Source organism: Xyrauchen texanus, chromosome 46, assembly GCF_025860055.1.
Source record: "Xyrauchen texanus isolate HMW12.3.18 chromosome 46, RBS_HiC_50CHRs, whole genome shotgun sequence".
Classification (NCBI taxonomy): domain Eukaryota; kingdom Metazoa; phylum Chordata; class Actinopteri; order Cypriniformes; family Catostomidae; genus Xyrauchen; species Xyrauchen texanus.
This window is the reverse complement of record NC_068321.1, coordinates 22446266-22468946: the sequence shown is the minus strand read 5'-3', so window position 1 is coordinate 22468946 and position 22681 is coordinate 22446266. Positions and strand designations below refer to the sequence as shown.

Genomic DNA, 22681 nt, shown 5'->3' with positions numbered 1-22681 from the left:
CCTAACTCACCTATGATGTTGTCTACGAAAAACTGAGTTTAAATGTATTTGGCTAAGGTGTATGTAAACTTCTGACTTCAATTGTATATGACCGTTGTTGAGATTTTTTTTAATGTAACAAATACATTTTAATTTAATCTTTTACATAGTCATTCTTCACAAAACAAAAGACTTGTGTTAATGCTACTTGCCTGGAAGAGAGGAAACATTTTCTTTTAAAGTAGTCTGAAATCAGTTTCTTGTGGTGACGTTAACACGTCAGTGTGGCACAAATTATGTGTTTTACTTTTAAGAGTAAATTTAGCCACTTTCTTCTGTAATTACCACAATTCAGGCAAACATATGTGCATGTGACAATCCTCACACATTGACTTCCTGTTCAATTAAAGTCTGAGAAAAAAACATTGTGACTAATTGAAGTCACACAGAGAGACTGTTTTGGACAGGAGCCATTTTTCACTTGCGCTGCCTCTCTCTCTCTCTCTCTCTCTCTCTCTCTCTCTCAGGACGTGGATGGAGTGAATACAGATACACTAAACATGCCAAAGCTTTCACCAAAATGGTGCTTCCTGGACTGTAAGCACAGCTTTTCAAATTATTTGCAAAAGAGGAGAGAATTTGTAAAACACAATTATCATAATTAAATAGTAAAAATTACCTTTTGCAGTGCAAAATCACTCTTTTTGTTGTTGTTTGATTTGTTCACAGCTACAACTGCGGACCGTTTCTACAGAATAGACCGCGGTCAGGTAAATGCAAAAAATAACTTTTAGTTTTACATTTGTTTTACGTGTCATACTTTTCCTTTTTACTCTGAAACATTGCATCTCTCTGCAGGAGCATCTTAACTATGTGACAGAGATCTCCCAGGATGAGCTTTTCATCCTGGACCCAGAGCTGGTCACCAAGGAGACGGTGGGCACGTCGCCCGGAATGCCGGGGGCGATGGAAACCATAGGGGGATGTTCCAAAACAACACACCAGTTTGCTTTTCCTGCCTGTTCTCCTGGGCCTTCTCCACTGTGCAGGTAGGTTGAAATGAGTCACTTCATATAAAAAAAACATGTGGTTAAGGTGTATCAACTGAGATGTTGTCAGGGTAGCAAACAGAGCAGCCTAAAAGTGCAATTTTATTTTGCTTTTTAACTGTTGAGTAGCTGAGTTTATGTGTGGGCAGGTGTTGCTTTGCCTGTGGGCACAACATTTCTGAAAATGCCCTCCAGAAGTATAGCAAAAGCTGACAAAACTCTTAGCAAAGAGGAGTTTTGTCCCCACAAGAGACTAAATAATGACATATTAAGTATCCATTCAGCCAACTGTTGTGTTGTAGCGTTAGTATTAATCTATAGTAATTAAGCCACTGTATATTAAGAACAATACATTTGAATGCACTTACAAAAAAGTACCATGTTATTAATATATTTTTTGGACATGCACCTTGGTTGTTTGAAGTACCCTTAAATACCATGCATATGTATATGGTAATTATACAGTACCATGGTATATATTAAAGTACCACTACAGTAATTGTTTTGTAAAAAATATATAATATATACAATGAGGACCAAAAGTTTGAGCCCATCACGGACCCCCCTGCTATTAAACACTGATTTATCAGTGTATACATTCACCCTCCCCCGGCCTAATGCACAGTGTAATACTTAGAAAAACACATCCCATCTGTCAGACCTCATTGTTGCTATTGTTCTGTTACAGTAAATTATACACAGTTTACAAACAATGGGGCGAACCTCACAAAATCTATCAAGAACATGCATAGGTCACATTTCAACCCAATATAAAGACAAAAATCTGAGTTACAGTGAGGCAATTACAATGGAAGTAAATGGAGCCATTCCCCAAACGTTCAAATACTCATTAATGTTGTAATGTCAACAAACCCTAAAACCCTATAATGACTGTGAAAATGACGATTTAAACAACTTTTCAGCTCAAATAATACATGAGTTTTAACAGCGGAATTCTTTTAATTGCTTTTATAAAATAATGAGCTTCACATTTCTGCCTTTAAACCCTCAAAAAATTGGCCCACATTCACGTCCATTGTAAGTGCCTCATTGTAACAACGATGTACTGAACCCAGAATATTCCTTTAAGGTTAATTTGTACATGTACTAACTTTTTGTAAGTCATATACACATTGAAAGTCATATACACAAAACATTGTTAATGCATTATGAACTAACAAGAATTAACAATGAACAATAATGTATTTAGCAGGGTTAATACCATGCTATAGCTATGGTGTTTTTGAACACCAAAAAGCACCCTGGAGTAGCATGTAAATACAATTGAGGATATCAAAGTACCATGGTATTACCATCTGATTCCATCATTTTACCATGTTACTGCCATACTACTACCCGGGTGGCTGTTGCTCAGGTGGTACAGCAGGTTGGCCACTAATCGCAGGGTTAGCGGTTCGATTCCCGGCCCACATTGAAAACCGCTAAGGTTAAAAAAGCACTATATAAGTGCAGACCATTTACCATTTGTTAAGATGGTAAATCTAGAATTAATCTGCCTTCAGAAGCTTTCACGGTTTCCATGGAGATTTAATAAACAGTGCATCTGAATAAAACCATCGATTCTTTCTGGAATTGACTCCCAGTTCTTCCTAATCCATTATATTTTATGTTCTCCATATGGACCTGCTGCATATCATATAGTGTTATGTCATATGCTATTTACAACGCATTTACAACAAAACAAGCCAACACAGTTATCCATCCCATCCCATTATGCTCCTATCTAGATCAGTCCTTACAAAAAGTACTGTGGCTTTACCATGGTATAGTGATGATATCAGATGGTAATACCATGGTACTGTGACATATACAATGGAACTGAATGATTACCATATGCTATGGTCTTAGCATGCAACTCCAAACTACTTAAAATAATAATATGGTACCACCAAGTTACATGTCCCAAAAACATAGTATTTCAGTGGTACGATGTTCATAAGCCATGGTACTTATATGTTGACGAGAGACCACAAGATATTCATTTTCAAATGAATATCTGACATATCTTGTTGTTTGTCTTTGTCCATTGTATTTCATATCAAAGGAGGGGAGCAAAAATTATGAATATAAATCGTTCAAACACACCCGAAGGAGACTCAAGGTATTGTCAATGAATATACAATGTTTCATAATTTTTTATTCCTAGGGGTTTGAGCCTTACTAATGTAGTTTCATAACTTTAGATTATGAATATTGCTCAGTTAACATGCAATATTATTTTGTTCTATGGATTCACAGGTTAGACATCTGGAATGACGCAGATCAAGGTAGATACATATATGAAATATACACTGCTAATTAAAAGTTTGGACACACCTTCTCATGCTTTAATAACGTTTTAATATGTGAAAAATAGTAATAATAAAGTCATAAACATTATGAAATAATCCAGTCCAACTCATCCATTAAAATAATTAATAAAATTTTAGTTTAGCAAAGAAATGAATGCATAGGCACAATTATATTTGTCTAGCAAACTAATCCGAAGCATTTAAGCATAAGCCAAAACTTTTAACTGGTTGTTTAAGGCTTGATGTGTTTATGCTTTCTCTAATTATACATTAAATACAAGAAAAGTGTTTCATATTTTCTTCAATTTCTTTCAGAGTCAATAAACATGATCTTTGAGGCTGTGAAGTCTGACAACTTTGAAAAGGTATTTAAAAATAACCTGTCTAAGATTTACACAAATCAATCTGAACATCAGCATTTTAATTATTATTGAAGATGGATGGAAAGAGATTAGATGAAAGGATAGATGGATGGATGGAAGGATGGAAGGATGAAAAGATGGATAGAAAGATTGGATGGATGGATGGATGGATGAAAAGATGAATAGAAAGATTGGATGGATGAAAAGATGGATGGAAAGAGATTAGATGAAAGGATAGATGGATGGACGGATGGATGGAAGGATGAAAAGATGGATAGAAAGATTGGATGGATGAAAAGATGGATGGCAAGAGATTAGATGAAAGGATAGATGGATGGATGTATGGAAGGATGAAAAGATGGATAGAAAGATCGGATGGATGGATGAAAAGATGGATGGAAAGAGATTAGATGAAAGGATAGATGGATGGATGGAAAGATGGATAGAAATATTGGATGGATGGATGGATGAAAAGATTGATGATAGAAAAGATTAGGATGGATGGATGAAAAGATGGATAGAAAGATTGGATGGATGGATGAAAAGATGGATGGAAAGAGATTAGATGAAAGGATAGATGGATGGATGGATGGAAGGATGAAAAGATGGATAGAAAGATTGGATGGATGGATGAAAAGATGAATAGAAAGATTGGATGGATGGATGAAAAGATGAATAGAAAGATTGGATGGATGGATGAAAAGATGGATGGAAAGAGATTAGATGAAAGGATAGATGGACGGATGGATGGAAGGATGAAAAGATGGATAGAAAGATTGGATGGATGGATGAAAAGATGAATAGAAAGATTGGATGGATGGATGAAAAGATGGATGGAAAGAGATTAGATGAAAGGATAGATGGATGGATGGATGGAAGGATGAAAAGATGGATAGAAAGATTGGATGGATGGATGAAAAGATTAGATAGAAAGGATAGATGGATGGATGAAAAGATGGATAGAAAGATTGGATGGATGGATGAAAAGATGGATGGAAAGAGATTAGATGAAAGGATAGATGAAGATGGATGGATGGAAGGATGAAAAGATGGATAGAAAGATTGGATGGATGGATGAAAAGATGAGATAGAAAGGATAGATGGATGGATGGAAGGATGAAAAGATGGATGGAAAGAGATTAGATGAAAGGATAGATGGATGGATGGATGGAAGGATGAAAAGATGGATAGAAAGATTGGATGGATGGATGGAAAGATGGATAGAAAGATTGGATGGATGGATGAAAAGATGGATGGAAAGAGATTAGATGAAAGGATAGATGGATGGATGGAAAGATGGATAGAAAGATTGGATGGATGGAAGAATGAAAAGATGGATGGAAAGAGATTAGATGAAAGGATAGATGGACTGATGGATGGAAGGATGAAAAGATGGATAGAAAGATTGGATGGATGAAAAGATGGATGGCAAGAGATTAGATGAAAGGATAGATGGATGGATGTATGGAAGGATGAAAAGATGGATAGAAAGATTGGATGGATGGATGAAAAGATGGATGGAAAGAGATTAGATGAAAGGATAGAGGGATGGATGGATGGATGGATGGATGAAAAGATGGATAGAAAGATTGGATGGATGGATGGAAAGATGGATAGAAAGATTGGATGGATGGATGGATGAAAAGATGGATGGAAAGAGATCAGATGAAAGGATAGAGGGATGGATGGATGGATGGATGGATGAAAAGATGGATAGAAAGATTGGATGGATGGATGGAAAGAGATTAGATGAAAGGATAGATGGATTAATGAAAAGATGGATAGAAAGATTGGATGGATGGATGAAAAGATGGATGGAAAGAGATTAGATGAAAGGATAGATGAAGATGGATGTATGGAAGGATGAAAAGATGGATAGAAAGATTGGATGGATGGATGAAAAGAGATTAGATGAAAGGATAGATAGATGGATGGATGGATGTATGGAAGGATGAAAAGATGGATAGAAAGATTAGATGGATGGATGAAAAGATGGATGAAAGAGATTAGATGAAAGGATAGATGGATGGATGGAAGGATGAAAAGATGGATGGAAAGAGATTAGATGAAAGGATAGATGGATAGATAGATATAAAGTTGGATGAAAAGATGGATAGAAAGATTGGATGGATGGATGAAAAGATGGATGGCAAGAGATTAGATGAAAGGATAGATGGATAGATAGATATAAAGTTGGATGAAAAGATGGATGGAAAGAGATTAGATGAAAGGATGGAAAGGATGAAAAGATAGATAGACAGACAGACAGATAGATTAAAAGATGGATGGATGTAAATCACCCAAAAGATGGCATGTATCAGTTCTCTACCTAACATTGCAAGATCTGACGGACTGTCTATCTGTCACTGATGTTCACAGCTAGTACAGATGCATGAAAACGGAACAAATTTGTTGGTGCAGGACCGGTTCGGCTGCACCCTCCTGCATTACGCTGTCGATGTCAGCAACAAAGAGATTGTCAAGTATATCATTGAGAATGGTGAGTCAGTTACGCTTGACTCTTTGTTTGATCTTACTGCACATTTCATTTCTAATTGTCTTTCGCTGTCTTTGGTGAATAGCTCCTGCCTGCATCCTTGATGTGACAGTGAAATCGACGTAAGTAGAAATGAAACTTCTTTTACACCGTCTGATTCATGGTTAAAGAGAATCAACTAGTTTTATTGTATGCAGTCTTTAAACTGTCAGACTCTGAGTCATAGGAGCCATGATTAGGAGATGTTTTTGTGTGTTTGTGACTCAGAGGGGAGACAGCATTGCATAAGGCAGCTGCATCACACCAGAGAACGATCTGCTATTACCTGATGGAGGCAGGTGCATCCCTCATGAAGACAGACCTACAGGTGAGAAGATGCACATAGTCCTCATACTGAACCTCTTCCAGCTCTGTGTTTCGTTGTGCTCTTTCTACCATGGGTTACACCCAGGGTCATATAACATGAGCTGTGTTGTTCACATGGCTGGCATTAGTTCAAATCTGGCTGGCAACATTTCCCAATCCTCTCCCCCCACCCCCCTCTTTAAAAAATTGGTGAAAAGGCTTAAAAATGTCTCCCTTTACCTGCAGGGTGAAACTCCAAAGATGTATGCGGAGAAAGCTCAGGACTTTGAACTGGCTGAGTACTTAGAAAACCGGCAGCACCACCAGATGATCCAGAGAGATGACCATGAGACCGCTGTTTGAGCAGCATCCAAAACTGTCATACTCAACAACCACTAAAACCACTGGAGCAAAACTCGCCTCTCCCAGGTCCAGTTTATCTGGCACAGCAATGTTGTGAGGCAGCATGTCTACAGAAATTAGTTTGTTTGCTCTATCGATGTTTTTGCCAAAAAGACAGTGTTTGTGTCATGTTTCAGAATGCATGAGTTTGCTGCGTCTCGTCCATCTATCAGGACGCCACAAACAGGCATCGCTTTGCTCCTTAGAACACAATGTGCAAAATTTCTGGGAATTCAGGGCTGAAATAACCCTGAATTAAAGTGGCTTTTTTATAACTACTATAAGGCAAAGCAGATAAACCTCAAGGGAGTTATATAAATGTTAAAAGAGAGGTTTTATTTGGAAAGAAACTACTGCTGCTTTTGACTACATCAATATTGTATAAAATTGTTTGGATTTAAAAACTCTGTTACTCATTGCATATCTAAAGTTTTTGCAGATATGCGTAGACTTAATAGTTATGTGAACGAAGTTTATCGGTTAATGAACTTCACAAGTTACTCTTGCAAGTTACTGAACTTTTGCAAATATCTGCACTGCAAATAAACTAAAAAACTCTTAAATCAGTATTTTTTTTTAAATCTTGGTTTCCTGTAAAAATATCTAAACACACTTTTAAAAATCAGACAAATTTACCTGAGAAGCAAAGACTTGTTTTCAGGGACTATATCTTGAATAAAGGAATATTCCGGGTTCAATACAAGTTAAGCTCAATTAACTGCATTTGTGGCATAATGTTGATTGACTCTTCACTACATTTTAAAAAAGAAGAAAAAATTCTGAAAAGGCACTTATAATGGAAGTGAATGGGGCCAGTCCATAAACACTAAAATAAACATAGTTTTAAAGAGGTATAGCCATATGATATAAACACTAAATACAGTATTTTAACATGATTTTAGTGTGATAACATTGCCTACTAACATTATATATATATATCATTATTAACTTGTCTTGAACCTGGAATATTCCTTTTTTGTTTTATTATTTTTTCCCCCCATTGGCAAGATGTTTTTCCTTGTTTTAAGCATAAACGTCACTAAATTATGACATTTATGCCTAAAACCAGAAAGAACAATTTGACAATGGGGTAAGAACATACCGATATATTCTCTGAAAAATTAATGTTAATATCTTTTGCCATTTTGCTTAAAGGAATATTCTGGATTCAATATAAGTTAAGCTCTGTCGACAGCATTTGTGGCATAATATTGATAACCACAAAAATTTACTTTGACTCATCCCAAACTGAGACAGTGAGACACTTACAATGGAAGTGAATGGGGCCAATCGGTAAACGTTAAAATACTCATTTATAGCCATAAAACAAACAAAATGCATGTTAACATGATTTTAGTGTTATAAAATCACTCGCCTTTTCGGTGTAAAATGACGTGATGTCAACAAACCCTAAATTTACTGTAAAAATGACAAATTAAACTTTACAGATTAAATAATACAGGAGTATTAACAGAAGAATTAATTTAAGTGCTTTTATAAAATGATAAGCTTCACATTTCTGTTTAAACCCTCCAAACATTGTCCCCATTCACTTCCATTGTAAGAGCCTCACAGTAACTCCGATTTGTGCTTTTTTAAAGAAAAGTACAGATGAGTTAAAATAATGTTTTGTGGTAATCAGCGTTATGCCACAAATGCTGCTGATTGAGCTAAACTTGTATTGAGCTTAGAATATTCCTTTACGTTATCTTGTTTTAAGGATGTTTAAACATTTTTACTTAAATCCTACACAGAAATACTGATTAAGAAAATTATGTTTTGCAGTGTACTGCTAGGCTTCCACTCTCAAATGTTTTTTCCGGTTATGTTTTCATAACCTCCTGCGTTTAAGAATGCTTCCTCAGCTGTTGTTACGGGCCTTTTCTCTCTTTGTTGTAAACGCTTGATTTTCCCAAAGCATTCCATGAATTACTATTTAAGAATCACTGTTAGGAAGCATTAAGTCACATGTACCATAATCTTATAAATCATAATTATTTGTTAGTAAATAATTTGCCTGATATTACTTGGCAAATAAAGCTTGCACTGACCACTAATCTTTTGAATTAACAATATGGTATGATCTGTTCATTTTTATTTCAGGTTAACTTTAACGTCAACGCAAGAGCCTTGGTCTTTTTAGTTTTGATTTCTGGCCAAATTGACTGCGTTAAATACACAGAAAGTTCTTGAATTGTGCTGCCAGACCCATTTAAGCTTTAAAGGCATAATCCTGAACTGATAAATCACATTATCAGTGACGAATGGCCATTTGTGAAGACCAAAGGAGAGAACCGAAGGATACAGTATGTTGCGGTCTTGGGTTTTGCATTGTTTGTTACCTCTGACAGAGTTATCAATATATTTATGCCATCATCTTCAACTACTTGTGTATTCAACTGGGTCTTTTTATGTACATGAAAATTGACTAAATGCTTGAATAATAACAGAGGTAGGAAAGCTGGTCTTTTTACAAAGCAGCCATTGGACAACATTGTGTTGTCAGGATTGCCATATGTGTGTATGTGGTGAGCTGTCATTGAAAATAGAATAAAGTGTCAATTTTGTCTGTGCTTTGTATGAGTTGCTATGCAATTCCAAATAGATAAGACGTGTATATAATCTGTCGAACATTTTAAAAATGTGTGAACAATCTGTTCTGATATGCAGGTCTTGCATTTGTATGTGATATGAACTTAGATCAAGGTAATGCTTTATAAGACTAGATAAGAGTTTTGTTAGATATTCAAGAAGAATAGTCATATATTTGGGGCTGGTTTGTTGCTGTCTACTTGGAAAAAAAAAAAATTAAATAAAGTCCTTCAAAACAACAAATTGATGTTGTCTGAATATGTATTATTTTCTACAAGGCATTAAGGGGGTTAACTGACTGAGAATAGTACACATTGTGTCTGACTTCACTTAATGAAGACTCTATTGGCAAACGCACACACATTCGTCATTGTGATTACACTCACATTCCCTAATCTCAGCAATGGTGTCTTTTTTGTTTAGAACACTGGGTGGTAAACATTGTATCATGTTGAACTGTGCCTTTCCATAGGAGGGTCTTTGCATCATGAATGAGTTACTGGCAATGATGGATGTGTAGACATTTTTGACTCATTTATCATTTGGGAGGTTTCATTGTTCTATGTCTCTTTAACTCAGTAAGTGGAAAGGATGGATAGATAGATAGATAGATAGATAGATAGATAGATAGATAGATAGATAGATAGATAGATAGTTGGAGATTAGATGAAAGGATAGATGGATGGATAGATGATAGGATAGATGGATGGAAAGAGATTATATGAAAGGATGGGTGGATGGATGTGTATAGAGATAGATAGATAGATAGATAGATAGATAGATAGATAGATAGATAGATAGATAGATAGAAAGAGATTAGATGAAAGGATGGGTGGATGGATGTAAAGAGATAGATAGATAGATAGATAGATAGATAGATAGATAGATAGATAGATAGTTAGATGAAAGGATAGATAGACAGACAGACAGACAGACAGATAGATAGATAGATAGATAGATAGATAGATAGATAGATAGATAGATAGATAGATAGACAGACAGACAGACAGACAGACAGACAGACAGACAGACAGACAGATAGATAGATAGATAGATGAAAGGATGGGTGGATGGATGTAAAGAGAGAGAGAGAGAGAGAGAGAGAGAGAGAGAGAGAAGCCATGCGACCAGCTCAAACTAGTTTGGAGAAACACAAAGAGCAGCAGAGAGATCACACAGAGAGGGTTGAACAGGATACACGTTTACAGCACAGGATCGTATTCACAGCAATAAGGCAAGTATATAAAACCGCATTAAATGTGTTTTACAGTGGTTATATTTAATGTGCCGGTTAGGTTTGTGATATTATAATGTTTCGTTACATTTCTAATATTAATTTAGGTGCATTCATGTTACTATATCGAACGATGTTCCGAGCGCATATCAGTGCACTGTTGTGTCATAATAAATGGGTTTGTCTGAGATTGAGCGTTAATATGCGCTTTATTTTGAAAACGTATTTTATTTCAGCACCAAAAATGTCTAATATCTGTTTTAAAAGCAGAATATTTCATAGTTTATTATAAAACAATAAGCGGTTGAGCTGCGACATGAAGGTGAAAATCGCTGAAATGTGCAAAACAAGGGGCCGTTCACACCGAACACGTCGTGCGTCCGTCCCGTCCGTGTTTTTCTTTGTAAACATCCGCTAGACAGACGTATTTTACCGTTACTGAACGTCTCGCGTTGTTTAGACAGCTAAAGACACCTGCGTTCTGTGATACGTCAGGTCTTTTTTTCTTCTTTTTTTAGCACAAGAACGCGTTTGATCTGAACGACGCCTTATTGTTTGATATGCGAACGTTTTGGGTTACAATCGTTTATTTTAATGCTGGATATCTAATCGAAGCGATGCAGTCGTTTTTGTGTGTGAGGGCACTTTAAGGATCTAATGCTGTCAGAGAAATTATGCCCTCTGAAGTGCCAATGAGGACCAGCTGCCAGCATCTGCTGACCCACTTCTCCAAATCAGAACCAAATGGGCACATCAGTGCTTGCAATTTAATTCAAGCCATGCAAAATGTATAGCTTCGTGAAAATGAAGCTGAATAGCCCTAAAAAAGAAAAAGAAAAAAAAAAGCCAGTTTGCTGGTCTTATCTGGTTTACTCTGTTCTCCAAGCATGGCCAAAAACCAAAACAATAACCAAAGCATCTTAAGCTGGTTTAAGGTGAGGGGGTTTTTTTTAGCAAGAAGAATAAAAACATCCAGATGCAGGGATTTCTAGAGAGCCTGCATGGATCTGGTTTGTCGTGAACTTTGTGCTCCATGAGGAAGTTCTCAAAATGTCCGGTTCTGCATTTATCAAAGGCAGCATCCCGCATCTCTCCCATCAACAGAGCGGTTTTTGTATTGCGATGCAAATAGGCTTACATTCAAAGGAGTTGAGCGGAGACCCCCTCCCTCCCTCCCTCCGCCCCTCCTTAAGACACAGCATGGCATCTGTGTTAGGGCTCTTTCAGAGAAGGAAGTAAAACGGGTGAGATCCTGCTTTGTTCAGAGCCAGTGAGTCAGGCTCCTCTAAAGCACAGCTAAAGGTCTTTGAGTACTTGGCCTCTCTCCACGCAGAGGCTGTGGAGGAGAGGGGAGGGGATTCGGGGGACCCCACCGACCGCCGTTTCTCCTTGCACAAAAGTCCACCCTGAGGAGCCCTTCACATGAGTGCATGAAGAATGGAGCCGTGCCGCGGGCTGCGGAGTGAAAGAGGCCTGTTTTAAAGGAGGCAGGAAAAGATTGAAAGGGAGAAGTGGTGTGTGCTTTTTTCTGGAAGAAAAGAGGGAAAATATAGAGACCCTTTTATGGAGTCAAACACAGCGGGATGCTAGAATGGATCAGGACACTATGTACACAGAGGTTTTAATTCAAATGTACTCAGTCTGAAGGCAAAAACATACAAATATTATCTATAATGATCGTATTTGATCTCTTTCACAGGGTTGAGATGCTCTTGTCCTTGAGTAGACATTTTTGCATATTTAATTGTTGTTTGGAAGAATGCTCTGCTGGAAAAAACTGCTTAAAGGAATATTCCTGGTTCTTTATAAATTAAGCTTAATCTACATCATTTGCAGCATAAAATTGGTTACCACAACAATGTATTCCTTTTCTTTAAAAATGGCAAAAATCTGGATTACAGTGAGACACTGGTAATGGAAGTGAACAAGTATCAATGGAAGTCAATTCATATCAAAATTATAGCCACAAGACATAAACAATATGCCTGTTAATGTGATTTTAGATTGATAAAATCGCTTAATAACCTTTGCTGTGTAAAGTTATACCCAATTTTACGACTTCGTTGAGATGACGTAACCCAGTAATCCTGGTAAATGGCGTTTTACAGCTCAAATTTAACAGAACAATTAAAGTAATAGTAAGTGCTTTTATAAATTGATAAGATTCACATTTCTGGCTTTAAACCCTCCAAATATTGGCCCATTGACTTCCATTGTATGTGCCTCACTGTAACCTCAATGTTTGCAATTTAAAAACAAAATGGCGAGTTGAAATATATTTTTGTGCAAATCAACAAAATGTCACTAATGCTGTCGATTGAGCTTAATTTATATTGAACCCGGATTATTCCTTTAAACCAGCCTAAGCTGGTTTGCCGTTGTCCCAGCCTTTGTTGGTCTGGTTTGTTGGTTTTAGAGGGGTGCTGAGTACACGAGAGCTTTAATCAACAAGACCACCAAGCCATCTTAATATTTGGGATGTTCTTTTTCAGTATGGTGGCCTTAGGAGTCAAAATTAAAACCAAGATGTGAAAATTATTCCAACTAGGTTGTAAGCAAATAGTTAAGATTGGGCAGGACTAAAGTTCAAGAATCATTAGTTGAAAAACTGATTGAACACTAATCTGATTTATTTATTTTATTTGTCAATGGTGGTTTTGGCCTTGTAGTCACAGATAGGAGTGGTGGTGGTGTAGTGGTCTAAAGCACATAACTGGTAATCTGGTAATCAGAAGGTTGCTAGTTCAATCCACACAGCCACCACCATTGTGTCCTTGAGCAAGGCACTTAACTCCAGGTTGCTCCGGGGGGATTGTCCCTGTAATAACTGCACTTTAAGTCTTTTTTGAATAAAAGCGTCTGCCAAATGCATAAATGTAAATATATAATAAATATAGATAGTTAGACCAACAGGGTCCTTATTTATATCACTGCCAGACACAAAGAGAAGTTTCAGAAACAGTGACTATGCTGGGCAATTGGTTAGAAGTTGTTTCACAACTGGACCGCCTACTCTTTTGAGAATAAACAACCACAATTTCAGCCTAAGTAACCCCTATTTTAATCACAATCTGACTACATTTCTGATCAGTTGTTGGAAATGATATGGAGTGTGTACAGTTTTAAATGTTTACTTTCTAGGATCATATTAAAATGTGTATAATGTCTTTTCTGCATTATTATGTGTATAATGTCTTGTCCTTATTCGAATCTTGATTAATAAAAGCTTTGTTTGCCATTTCTAGAATGCGGAATACATTCTCAATAGCGATTGTGCTTCTGGTGGTTTTGACGTTCACTGTTGAAGCCAGCATGAAGAAAAAAGGTTACCCCTTTTTTTTCTTAAAATGATATGATAATGCAAACTACACTCCTTGTATGATAGCATCAATAATCTTTTTCTATTTTGTGACAGAAAAGGGTAAAGAGCCCAAAGCAGAGGTGGAGTGCAGTGAATGGCAATATGGAAAATGCGTACCCAACAGCGGCGACTGTGGCACCGGGATTCGGGAGGGGACCTGCAATGAACAAACAAAGAAAACCAAGTGCAAAGTCCCATGTAACTGGAAGAAGGACTTTGGTGGTAAGTAGAGATAGACCAATATCAGTTTGACTGATTATTTTACACTTTTCTACATAATTGATTATCGGTACCACCATTTGGTGAGTCACTTAAGAATAGCATCCATACAACAGCATTACATCACTGTATGTTCAACAGTTCAGACATAAAATAACTCAATAAGTACACCAATCTGCTGTTAACTACCAAAAATTAGCTTAATAAAACAAATGACAATGCAAGAAAACAATGTTTACATGAGACTTGAAATTGTCCGTTTTTTTTCTGTGCTTTTGACGTCAAAATGTAAACAGGCACAACACTTTTGCACGTTGGATAAGCATGACATATGTGTTGCTTATTTGCTGCGTTTTCACTTACAACTTAGTGAAAAATAAACTGAACATAAAATATCACATACCATTTACTTAGAGGTGGTGATTATCTTTCAAACGAGTCAACACACAAGGAAATAGGATGCATAGATTATTTGATAATCCACACAAAGCTCAGTGTACACAGCATCTGGCTATCTGGCATCTTGCAATCTGGCTGAAAACACATGAGCTTTCCTGGATCAGTTGACGACATCGGAAATAATGTAGTGTCATGGAATGCTAAACCAATCGGATTGGGTTCAGATTTGGGCAGTGAGACATGTGATTGGTGACGGTTACATATGGCCACCTGGTGATGGCACCAAGAATATGACTCAATGATCACTTAAATGGCACAGAATGAAAATCATTCTGTGAAATCTCATTACAAAAATCATGTCTGTGTGCTATTCAATCCTTTATTCATTGTTGTGCTTGGATGTGCAATTAGTTCTTATGTACAGTTATTATGTTTTATTTGTTTGGAGAGGCTTTTGGACACTAGGACAAATTATTTTTGGAATGCTATAACTTTTGGTTGCTTTGTTGAATAAAAATTTTACTCAGATCCAGTTATCATGATGGGGAGCCAAAAAAAAATATTTTTTTCTTAGTCTGAGAGTCTCAGAATTTATCAATCTATATCATTAAAAAACTGAAATGTTTTCTTTACAATGATACCAAAAACGTGACCTTCCTTGTTTTGTTTTTTTGGTTAAATTATAAGCCTTTAATTTTGGGTATGCCACTGAAACAGCAAACCTTTAAAAACACCCTCAGAGCTAAAATTGTTAATACACATTTATAGGTCATTTATTCTAGTTTACCATTTGTTCTCTTCGCAGCAGACTGCAAGTACAAGTTTGGCCGCTGGGCTGAATGTGATATGACTACAGGAACCAGAAGCCGATCTGGAACACTGAAGAAGGCACTGTTCAATGCTGAATGCCAGACCGCTATTAAAGTGTCCAAACCTTGTACCCAAAAGACCCCCAAACCCAAGGGAGGGGAGAAGAAGAAAGGAAAAGGAAAGGAAAACTAACATAAAGACCCACCCACCTCCAATCTCCCCCATTGCTTACTCAGTGGTACATTCCTACGTGACACTCCCAAATCCTCAAAAAGTTGAATGCTGAAATGAAAAAAACTGTAGCCCTTCCTATTGTTTTTCTTTCTTTCTTTTGTAATTAGTAAATGTATGGGTGTCTATGCTGTTGTAATTTGGTCTTTGTAGAGAATTTTTAATTGTAATTTACTTTGCATGTATAAAGTAGGCCACAGCAAATTTTTAATCTAACCAAATTGTCTTTACTAAAGCGAAAAACTGGTGAGAACTGAAACGTGATGCTAGTTTTGCCCTTAAAAGGATATATTTGTAAATTACAGCAATTCTGTTTTTTTAAACGAAGATGATTTCTGTACTTTATAACAAGTAAACTGAATGTTTAAACAAACACAGCTCCTGAAAGTAACGGCCTATATAAAGTATCTGTTTATAAATGTTTATGTTTTTAGATTTGCTATGGATGTACAATCAAATTGAAAACACTAACTGATTACTTCAACAGGTTGTGAATAAATGAAAAAAGGTGTATTTTCAATCACATCTTCTAGTGCCTTTTTAAAAACCAACACAGTTTTTAACTTTGCAAACAGTAATAATCTTACCAAATAAAAAAAAAAAGACAATATTTCAAACACTCCCCAAAAAAATAAAAAAATAAAAAATAAATAAATATATATATATACACACACACACACACTGTACACACCCTCACCAGCCACTTTATTAGGTACACCTGTACATCTACTTATTCATGCAATTATCTAAGCAGCCAATCATGTGGCTGCTGTGTAATGTATAAAATCATCCAGATCAGGAGCATCAGTTAATGTTCACATCAACCATCAGAATGGGGAAATAAACATGATCTCAGTGATTTAGACCGTGGCATGATTGTTGGTGCCAGAAGGGCACATATATAGCTTATTTTGGTCGGTGAGTGTATGTATATACAGTATATATATATATATATATATATATATATATATATATATATATATATATATATACACACACACACACTCACCGACCAAAATAAGCTATATATGTGACCATGGGCAAGACACTGAACCCAGGTGTGAGTGTGTGTATGTAAATGTGTGAATGAGTCACAGTGTAAAGCTCTTTGAAAACCACTAAGGTTAAAAAAAAAGCTTATAAGTGCAGACAAATATTATATATATATATATATATATATATATATATATATATATATAAAAAGTATTATTATTATCATTTTGTTAAATTAAATTATTGCTACCAATTCAATTTTATTGAAATTTGTTTGAAATTAAAATGCGTAAATCTAAATAATAGGCAAAAATGCGTATACAGTCGTACATGCAAAAATGTGTCACAGGGCCGTTTCTAGGCATGGGCGAATTAGGCAGTCACCTTGGGCGCCACCTGTTTGGGGGGGGGGGGGGAGGGCAAAGGGGAGACCGCCGGCAAGCACCCCCTCACCTCCAATGGGGGCACCAACAAGATCTTAACTGGCTCGCCAGAATGGTCCGAAACAGCCCGGATTTGTCACGTGCTATATCAGCTACATGAAGAACAGCAAATACCTCAACCAAAATGTTTTCTCCCTTCAGATTTAAAACATTTAGCAAATCGTATTTTTCCCTAAATTGATGATTTACATTAGGATAAATGTAAGAACGATAAAATGCTTTATTTTAAATATATTTTTAACTTCTGAATAATTTTTTTTCTTGTTTATTGCACAAACAGAAATAGTCATAAGAACGTAAAAATTACTTTGATATGTCATATACAGTAGTTTCAACAAATTTGCCCAATCCATGATAATCATCACACACCCAAACCAAAAATGTATTCTGTTTGTGTTTCATGAATGAGGCCCAAAGAGTTTTTCCTATTTATTGTGCAAAAAGAAATAGTCTTACAAACTTGACTTTACGGTAACTAAGTTGAACAGTCGTTTATTGGCACATGCAATTTCAGCGACAATTCAAACATAAAAAACCTCAACCAGCACATTCTTTCCCTTTTGGCTCTAGTCAATCACTTTCACAGTCACAAAACATTTTAGCAAACCAGTTCTTGATTGATTTGTTGTAAGTTGTCATTAAGAGACTGAAGATACTATTCATTTTAACCCCAGATTTTTAAACTGGCACATCAACAGTCGTTTAAATGTTCTTTTGAAGGTGGCATTACAGAGAGCATAGCATACCGGATTAATCATACTGTTGATGTAGCACAGAAAATAGCCCACTATCCACAGAATTTCTGGGACACACCAGCGGCAGAAGGTACCAATCAGAACCATGACGTGATGGGGCGTCCAGGTGAAGATGAAGGCCAGAAGAACGGCAAGGATGGTCTTAGTCACCTTCCTCTCTCTCAAAGCCTTCCGTCTGGCCAACTTTGAAACATCTCGGAGAACCTTGGATGCGGAGCGTTGAGCCTGGCGACTAGTGTGGTTCTCCGTACACTTGGTTAAGGTCTTCGGTCTTGATGTTTCCCCATCTAACCTTTGGTCTTCCAAAGATGCATCAGGGCTCAAATCTATAGAGTTGTCCATTCTGGTCTTTATGGAAGGTAGGCCGCAGATACGCTCCTTTCTGACTGATGTCTCATCCAGTTTAACATCAGTCACTACGTCAGGGTTGGTTTCATTACATAGTCCTTCACTTGTCTTGGAAGGTTCAAGCAGGTTTGTGAATTCAAGTTTCAACTTACAAACCCGTCTCTGATTGGCCAAGGATATCCGAGTGTACAGTACCATCATTATTACAACAGGAATGTAGAAAGCAGGGATGGTGGTTGCAAGGGTTACAGCAGGGTTGGCGAGGAGTAGGATGTAACATTGGCCCTCTGGGACCTTGTGTCCGTCCTGTCCAACCTGCCAAAGCAGGATCGCTGGAGCCCAAAGAAGCAGAGATAGCAACCAGGCTGTGGCTATCATTGCACCTGCCCACCTTGCAGTACGCCTGGCTGGGTACCTTAGAGGCCGGGTCACGCAGAAGTAGCGGTCGAAACAGATCACTAGGAGGTTCATCACAGAGGCGTTGCTGACCACATAATCCACAACCAACCACAGGTTGCACATCCATGGACCAAATGGCCAGTATCCTTTAACAACATACACAGTGTAGAGATTCATGGAGAACACGCCAACGATTAGGTCAGAACAAGCCAGACTAAAGAGGAAATAGTTGTTGATGGTTCTAAGATTGCGGTTGACTTTGATTGATAGCAGAACCAGCAGGTTACCCAGGACAGTTAGCAGGCTAAAGCAGCCAGTTATAAGTACAATGACGATAATGCCTACTGTTCCATATGCCCGATGTGGTCTTTCAGACACAAAGAACGATTCTTCGGTCAGGGTGCTTTCTATGCTGTTGTTGAGCATGCTGGAGAAACTCGCTAAGGAACCTGCAACAACATAAAGGAAGCGTTCTGTACCAATTCGTAATTTGTGATACTTCAAAAGCAGCATATTTAAGTAGACATTTGAACAAAATAACTTTGATTAAATGGTAACACTTTCCATTAAAAGTCCATTAAAGGAATATTGCGGGTTTAGTACAAGTTAAGCTGAATTGACTGCATTTGTGTCAATGTTGATTACCACAAAAAGTCATTCTGACCCGTCCATCTTTTACCTAAAATAAAAAAAAAGAAAATGATGCACTTACAATGGAAGTGAATGGGGACAAATTTTGGAGATGAATCTTATAATTTTATAAAAGCACTTACATTAATTCTTCTGCAAAGTTGTTAATGTTTTTATGGTCACTTTAGGGTTATGATGTTACGTTGTCATGGCAATGAAGTTGTAAATTGGATATAACTTTACACAGAAAATGTTAGTAAGTGATTTTTATCACACTTAATCAAGTTAACATGCATATAGACTTGCTCCATTCACTTCCATTGTAACTGCCTCACTGTAACCCAGATTTTTGCTTTTTTAAAGAAATTATTTTTTTTTTTGGTAATCTACGTTATGCCACAAATGCTGTACATTAAGTTTAACTTGTAATTAACCCAGAATATTCATTTCAGGTTACCTTGTTAAGGGATTAAAAAGGGGTTCATTTATGACATATAAATTGTTTACAAATGCATTATAATTCATAATTAAGTGGTTATAACAATGTGCATAAAGAGAGTGACATTTATACCTTTTTATGCCATTATACCTAACTTTATAATTGCTTAATAACACCTATTCAACATTAGTAACCAATGAAAATGCACCTTAATGTAAAGTGGACACCTGTGAAGCATTTTTAGAGGAGATGCCAATATTAGAACATGTATATTAAAGTTAAGGCTTTATTATATGATATAAGTTGTGACCTGAAGTGTTTTTGCAGAGGACTTTGGGTACATGGGACTATAAACCATTTTGAAATTAACGTTAGAAGGGAGTCAATATAATTAATATAAACACAAATCAGACTTTTGTTAGATAATATTATCGCTCATTTTAATAGTCTATAATAGTCTATTTTGCTACATTGAAAAAGAAATCATGAAAAAGGCCATTTTATGTTTTGTATTAATATATTAAGTATGAATAAGTGTATTAATTAAACATTTATAACATGCACGTTAATATGCTCACTATTTGGCATACCTTTTTAAACATGTTGCTATAACTGCATATAAATGATCAATAATGTGTTTGTAAATGACTGAGTTATTCATGAACCCCTTTATAAAATCCTAACAAAGGGAACGTTAATGTAGTTTTACTGTTTAGATAAACTATAAGAGCTTGGACCAAAAATAAATAAATAAAGGTACAGTTAAACCCAAAATGAACATTCTGTCATCATTTACTCCAAACCCATATGACTTTAGTTTGTGGAACACACATGCAGATTTTACCAGAATAAAAGCCTAGGTCACCATTCACATTCTATGTAAGATGCAATAAAAGTAAACAGTGGCTGAGACTAACATACAGAACTACATTCCCTTTAGTGCCACATGACAGAAAGCAAGTCAGACTGTTTTGGGGGGAAAATGAGGGTGAAAAATGTATCTACGAGGTATCCCTTTAACATATAGGTTAAATCAAACAAACCAGAAAACTTACCATTGAAGACGAGCCATTCAACGCATCTCGAGTAAACGCCACATCCAGCCCCCTTCATGATCTTATGCTCTGTTTGAATAAAAGAACCGCTGGGAGGATTTTTTAGTCCCTCAATAAACCACCTATTCTCATCTTGACCTTTTATCATCCAACGTTTCACTGCAGGAAGATTTTGAGGAAGATGGTAAAATGTGGAAGGATTGTATTACTGCTAAATTCATCATGTTCACGCTGGCTCTAAAAAGCATATAATGCAGTTCCTGTCATCTACAGAGGAAAGCAGCAGTTACCTAATGAATGGAATCTAATTACCTGACTTGAGCAACAGCAGTGTGGTGTTCAATGGATTATGTCTAAAATGTATTTTTCTTTTTGACACACTAAAAATATCACAGCTGAAAATATAATAACCATCTTAAAGACAAATGCTTTTGTGAAGCATCTTATGTGCCTAAGACTTTTGCACAGCACTGTATATAAATACAAGCTACAAGAAACCACCCTACAATCCGAAAGAAATTAGAAAAAGTGAACGATGGCCAGAACTTTGAAGCCCCCATAACTGCATCATAAAAGTAAACCATATGTCTCCAGTGGTAACATCCATATCTTCAGAAGAGATATGATAGGTGAGAAACAGATCAATATTAATAAGTCCTTTTTTACTATAAATTATCCTCCCTGCACAGTAGGTGGCGTTGTGCACAAAGAAAGTGAATCAACAAAAACAAAATTAGAACAATGTGAAAGAGAAACTGAAGATTTATGGTAAAAAAATAACTAAAATATTGCTCTGTTTTTCCATCCACACCTAACATATCGCTTCTGAAGATATGGATTTAATCACTGGAGTCATATAGATTACTTTTATGCTGCCTATATGTGCTTTTTGGAGTTTCAAAGTTCTTGTCATCATTCACTAGCATTGTATAAACCCACAGAGCTCAGAATTTGTTCTAAAAAATCTTTGTGTTCAGCAGAAGAAAGTCAGTCATACACATCTGGGATGCCATGAGGGCGAGTAAATGAGAGATTTGTTGTTTTGGGGAAATATTCCTTTAATTCGCATGAAAATAAAAGCAATGCATAAAATAAAATAGGCTTAATTTTCTAATTCTATAAATAAATGATCTCCTAGTGATTTTGGGGAGAAATATGACTGTTCTTGACAGGATTTGCGAGATACTTCGGGTGTTTCTCAATGTGCGTTCTTATCTGTTCTTAGAACTGAGAATTGCCCTTCGCCCCCCCCCCGCATGCCACCACAGTACAATACGCTTGACACAAATTTCGTCAACTGCATATATTTGACAGTATATTTTGAAAGGTTGTGCGCTGGAGACATAACGGCATGCAGATAAACAAAGAATACCCTAGCCTTTAAATTGTAGCTATATTTGTAATGAATCAAAATAAATATCAAGAACAACTAAAATAATTTCCATATTCCCATTTTATTAAAACTCTTATAATTGTCATTACCACAGGATCTTTAGTGTCCCACAAAAATAGTCTTTTACGACACCAAATCCTCATTTTCACTAAATAAAGAACTAACTACACATTTATGGTAAATCAAAACAAGACATCCCCTTCGTCTAGGCAGAAGAGGAAGCTGAATTCTGGTCTTTTCACGAGTTCAGTTACAGTACCGATCCAGCAGTGAGAGCACTTACATGACCACACAGCCAACATGAACACATTTACAATTCTTAAAATGTCACTTTCATCAGCTATTCTTGCTTCTTAACCTCCTCAAACCTAATTATTTTTCAGGTGAACTAAAACTCTATAACAAAACCTGCTTGTACAGTCTATATTAAAATA

The 22681-nt window shown here is 36.4% G+C and overlaps 3 protein-coding genes across 5 annotated transcripts in view; 2 read left to right on the top strand and 1 right to left on the bottom strand.

The window, feature by feature from the left end:
* Positions 1–9772, top strand: part of LOC127638437 (diacylglycerol kinase zeta-like) — a 37200-nt gene extending 27428 nt beyond the window's left edge. For both annotated transcript variants that reach the window (XM_052119966.1, XM_052119965.1), the window contains exons 23-32: positions 507–576; positions 709–749; positions 838–1028; positions 3094–3150; positions 3288–3316; positions 3656–3705; positions 6082–6202; positions 6285–6321; positions 6467–6566; positions 6791–9772. In XM_052119966.1, the coding sequence (XP_051975926.1) occupies positions 507–576; positions 709–749; positions 838–1028; positions 3094–3150; positions 3288–3316; positions 3656–3705; positions 6082–6202; positions 6285–6321; positions 6467–6566; positions 6791–6907 (813 nt within the window). In that variant the 3' untranslated portion in view covers positions 6908–9772. The remainder of the gene's footprint in view (positions 1–506; positions 577–708; positions 750–837; positions 1029–3093; positions 3151–3287; positions 3317–3655; positions 3706–6081; positions 6203–6284; positions 6322–6466; positions 6567–6790) is intronic.
* Positions 9773–10459: 687 nt separating this feature from the next.
* On the top strand, positions 10460–16311 carry LOC127637903 (midkine-B-like). Of its 2 annotated transcripts, none has more exons than XM_052119146.1 (4): positions 10460–10772; positions 14018–14097; positions 14188–14355; positions 15560–16311. In XM_052119146.1, the coding sequence occupies exons 1-4, from the start codon at positions 10609–10611 to the stop codon at positions 15751–15753; spliced, it is 606 nt and encodes a 201-aa protein (XP_051975106.1). In that variant the 5' UTR covers positions 10460–10608; the 3' UTR covers positions 15754–16311. The 2 variants fall into 2 exon arrangements, with proteins under 2 accessions (XP_051975106.1, XP_051975105.1); XM_052119145.1 differs by having other exon boundaries at positions 10541–10772; positions 15557–16311.
* Positions 16312–17887: 1576 nt separating this feature from the next.
* Positions 17888–19243, bottom strand: chrm4b (cholinergic receptor, muscarinic 4b). The gene has a single exon (XM_052119404.1). It carries the CDS (start codon positions 19241–19243, stop codon positions 17888–17890), a length of 1356 nt encoding a protein of 451 aa, XP_051975364.1.
* Positions 19244–22681: the final 3438 nt, after the last annotated feature.

What these genes read in the sequence shown, in the direction of transcription:
- LOC127637903 (XM_052119145.1), top strand. Translation starts at nt 10,609, where the DNA reads ATGGATGTAAAGAGAGAGAGAGAGAGAGAGAGAGAGAGAGAGAGAGAA. An exon ending in ATCGTATTCACAGCAATAAG is followed by an intron (nt 10,773 to 14,017) that starts GCAAGTATATAA and finishes TGCCATTTCTAG; the next exon opens with AATGCGGAATACATTCTCAA. An exon ending in AGCCAGCATGAAGAAAAAAG is followed by an intron (nt 14,098 to 14,187) that starts GTTACCCCTTTT and finishes ATTTTGTGACAG; the next exon opens with AAAAGGGTAAAGAGCCCAAA.
- chrm4b (XM_052119404.1), bottom strand. Translation starts at nt 19,243, where the DNA reads ATGCTGCTTTTGAAGTATCACAAATTACGAATTGGTACAGAACGCTTC.